General features: G+C 47.8%; 1 protein-coding gene across 1 annotated transcript; it reads right to left on the bottom strand.

The window, feature by feature from the left end:
- Positions 1-221: 221 nt before the first annotated feature.
- Positions 222-2,055, bottom strand: LOC126410282 (uncharacterized). Its single transcript, XM_050078956.1, has 2 exons — positions 1,045-2,055; positions 222-754 (listed from the first exon to the last, which is right to left on the bottom strand). Exons 1-2 carry the CDS (start codon positions 2,051-2,053, stop codon positions 729-731), a joined length of 1,035 nt encoding a protein of 344 aa, XP_049934913.1. The 5' UTR covers positions 2,054-2,055; the 3' UTR covers positions 222-728.
- Positions 2,056-2,547: the final 492 nt, after the last annotated feature.

Here is a 2,547-nt window from a genome sequence, read left to right as displayed (position 1 = left end):
CCATTCAACACACGAGTGGGCATACGGTTGATGAGGTGGGCACTAGTGAGGAGAGCATCGCCCCAGTAGCGCTTAGGAACGTGCCTGTGGAACATAATAGCTCGGGTGACATCTAATAAATGGCGATTTTTACGTTCGGCCACGCCATTTTGAGGAAGAGTATAACTACATGACGTCTCATGAACAATACCCTTGTCCCGTAGAAAGTCATCCAGGGATTGGGAGACATACTCCCTGGCATTATCAGTATGGAAAATCTGAACAGAGGTTTGAAATTGATTTTCGACAAAGACAACAAAATTTTTGACAATGACAGGAACCTCACTGCGTTCTTTCAACAAGTACACGAACGTACAACGGGAGTAGTCATCAATCAGAGTCATAAAGTAATGGAAACCACGACAAGTGGGTACTCCCGAAGGACCCCAAACATCAGAGTGAACCAAAGCAAAAGGACGAGTGGTTTTATTGATAGAAATAGGGTACGAAGCCCTAACATGCTTAGCAAACTGACACACTTCACATGTGAAGGAGTCCATGGAAAAGAAGTAAACAACCTAGGAAACAACTTCTTAATCAACTGGAATGGGAGATGTCCAAGGCGCTCGTGCCATCTCATAATGCTAGACCTGTCCTCCACGCCCGTCAACTGTCTGCTAGTAGCTGAGATGAGAGCAGAGGCAACCTGTACGGGCACTCTGTAGAGGCCATCAATAACCGAACCAATCTCAATCTTCTTCCCCGTCACCAAGTCCTGCAGGGTACAATGATCAGCAGAGAAAATTAAATTACAATTGAGTTCTTTGGTGATACTACTGACAGATAACAAATTCACAGGAATATTAGGAACATGAAGAGCATTATGAAGATATTTATTTAATAAGGACAAACTCCCTTTTCCAGCCACAGAGATCGAGGACCCATCAGCCATAAATACGGGCTGCTGCCCTGAAGACAATTTGTACTCTTGAAACATCTTAGGGTTCTCTGTCATATGATGAGTAGCTCCACTGTCAACTACCCAATCACCAAGTAAGGGATTACCTTGATCACTTGTGGCAACAAGAGCTTGGGCTAACTGAGCTCCCTCAGACGTGGAGGCTTCCTCCTTAGTAGTAGATAACCGGCTGATGTAAGCTTGTAATTTCTTGATTTGGTCAGAGGAAAGCTTCGGTTTTTCAACATTGGGAGAGCTAGTATCAGGCACAGGAGGACCCCACCTACCAGAGGGAGGACAACCACAGGTGAGCCTCTTCTCAGGATGAAGATCCCAACAAAAATCAACTGAGTGTCCCAACTTGTTACAGTGACTGCAACGCCGAATAGGACGCTGCCCAGTCCCTGGAGCACGACTAACAAAAGCAGAGGGAGAACTACCATGACTAGAGTCAATATGCATCACTTGACGGCGTTGTTCCTCAGATTCCACCCGGGCATACACCTCCTCAATTCCAGGGGTCTCGCCACAGTTGAGAATTTGACTCCTAATGGATTCAAACTCATCACGCAGACCTCCCAGAAAAATAAAAGTGCGGTCCATCCATTCTTTCTGCCAGTACAGTTCATGATCAGAACCACAATTCCAGTCATCATTCACATGATAATCCAGTTCCTCCCATTTAGTCTTCAGGGCTGCATAGAAAGATGCCACAGACAAGTCACCATGTTTAAGAGAATAGATGCTGCGTTTAATCTGGTATGTACGCAGGACTCTCTTTTTACGGCCATACATCCTCGCAAGCACAGTCCACATGTCATATGAGGTCAACTTTCGCAAAATAAGGGGTTGAATATCAGCAGAAACAGAACTAATAATCCAAACCTTAACTTGACTATCTTCCAACGCCCAAGTCGCCCATCTAGTATCAGTTTTACTAGGTGCAGGTTTCTCTCCAGTGATATAGGGCAGACGACCGCGACTAGTGATCCCAATTTCAAGCGCAGCAGACCAAGAGAGATAATTGTCTTTGTTCAGCCGAATAGAGGTGACTTGGGGTGACTTGAACAGGCAAATTTTCACTCTTGGTATTGCTGCCCGTGTCAAAGGTAACATCGGTCTTGGAGGTCATCTCTTAAGCCATAACGACCACAAAAAAAAATCCAACAGTCAGAGAATACCAGAAAAACGCAGGAGGAGGACAGTGGCACTTTGCCTACAATGGAGGACGGGCAGCGGCAGAGCAGCGGGATCTCCGGCAAGCAGGCACAAGGCGGGGAACAGGCCAGGCGACGGCGGGCGGCGTCGAACAGCGAGCGGCGGCGGCGGCGCACCCAGGCGACGTCGGGCGGTGTCAGACCGGCGGACGGCGGCGGCGCACGCCAAGCAACGGCGGGCGGCGGTGGGATTGCGGGCTGCGTCGGCGGTGGGACTCGGAACCTGGCTCTGATACCATGTAGAAACATGCAGCGAAAGAAGAGAAAGTAAAACAAACACAGGATTTACGTGGAAAACCTCGGAACGAGGTGAAAAACCACGGGAAAGCTCTAACCTAGGGGCAAAACCGCAACCCTAGGACAGAGAAATCTTAATTCACTTAATCAACAATT

This window comes from Nymphaea colorata, chromosome 8 (assembly GCF_008831285.2).
Source record: "Nymphaea colorata isolate Beijing-Zhang1983 chromosome 8, ASM883128v2, whole genome shotgun sequence".
NCBI lineage: Eukaryota > Viridiplantae > Streptophyta > Magnoliopsida > Nymphaeales > Nymphaeaceae > Nymphaea > Nymphaea colorata.
This window is presented reverse-complemented; position numbering and strand designations above follow the sequence as displayed.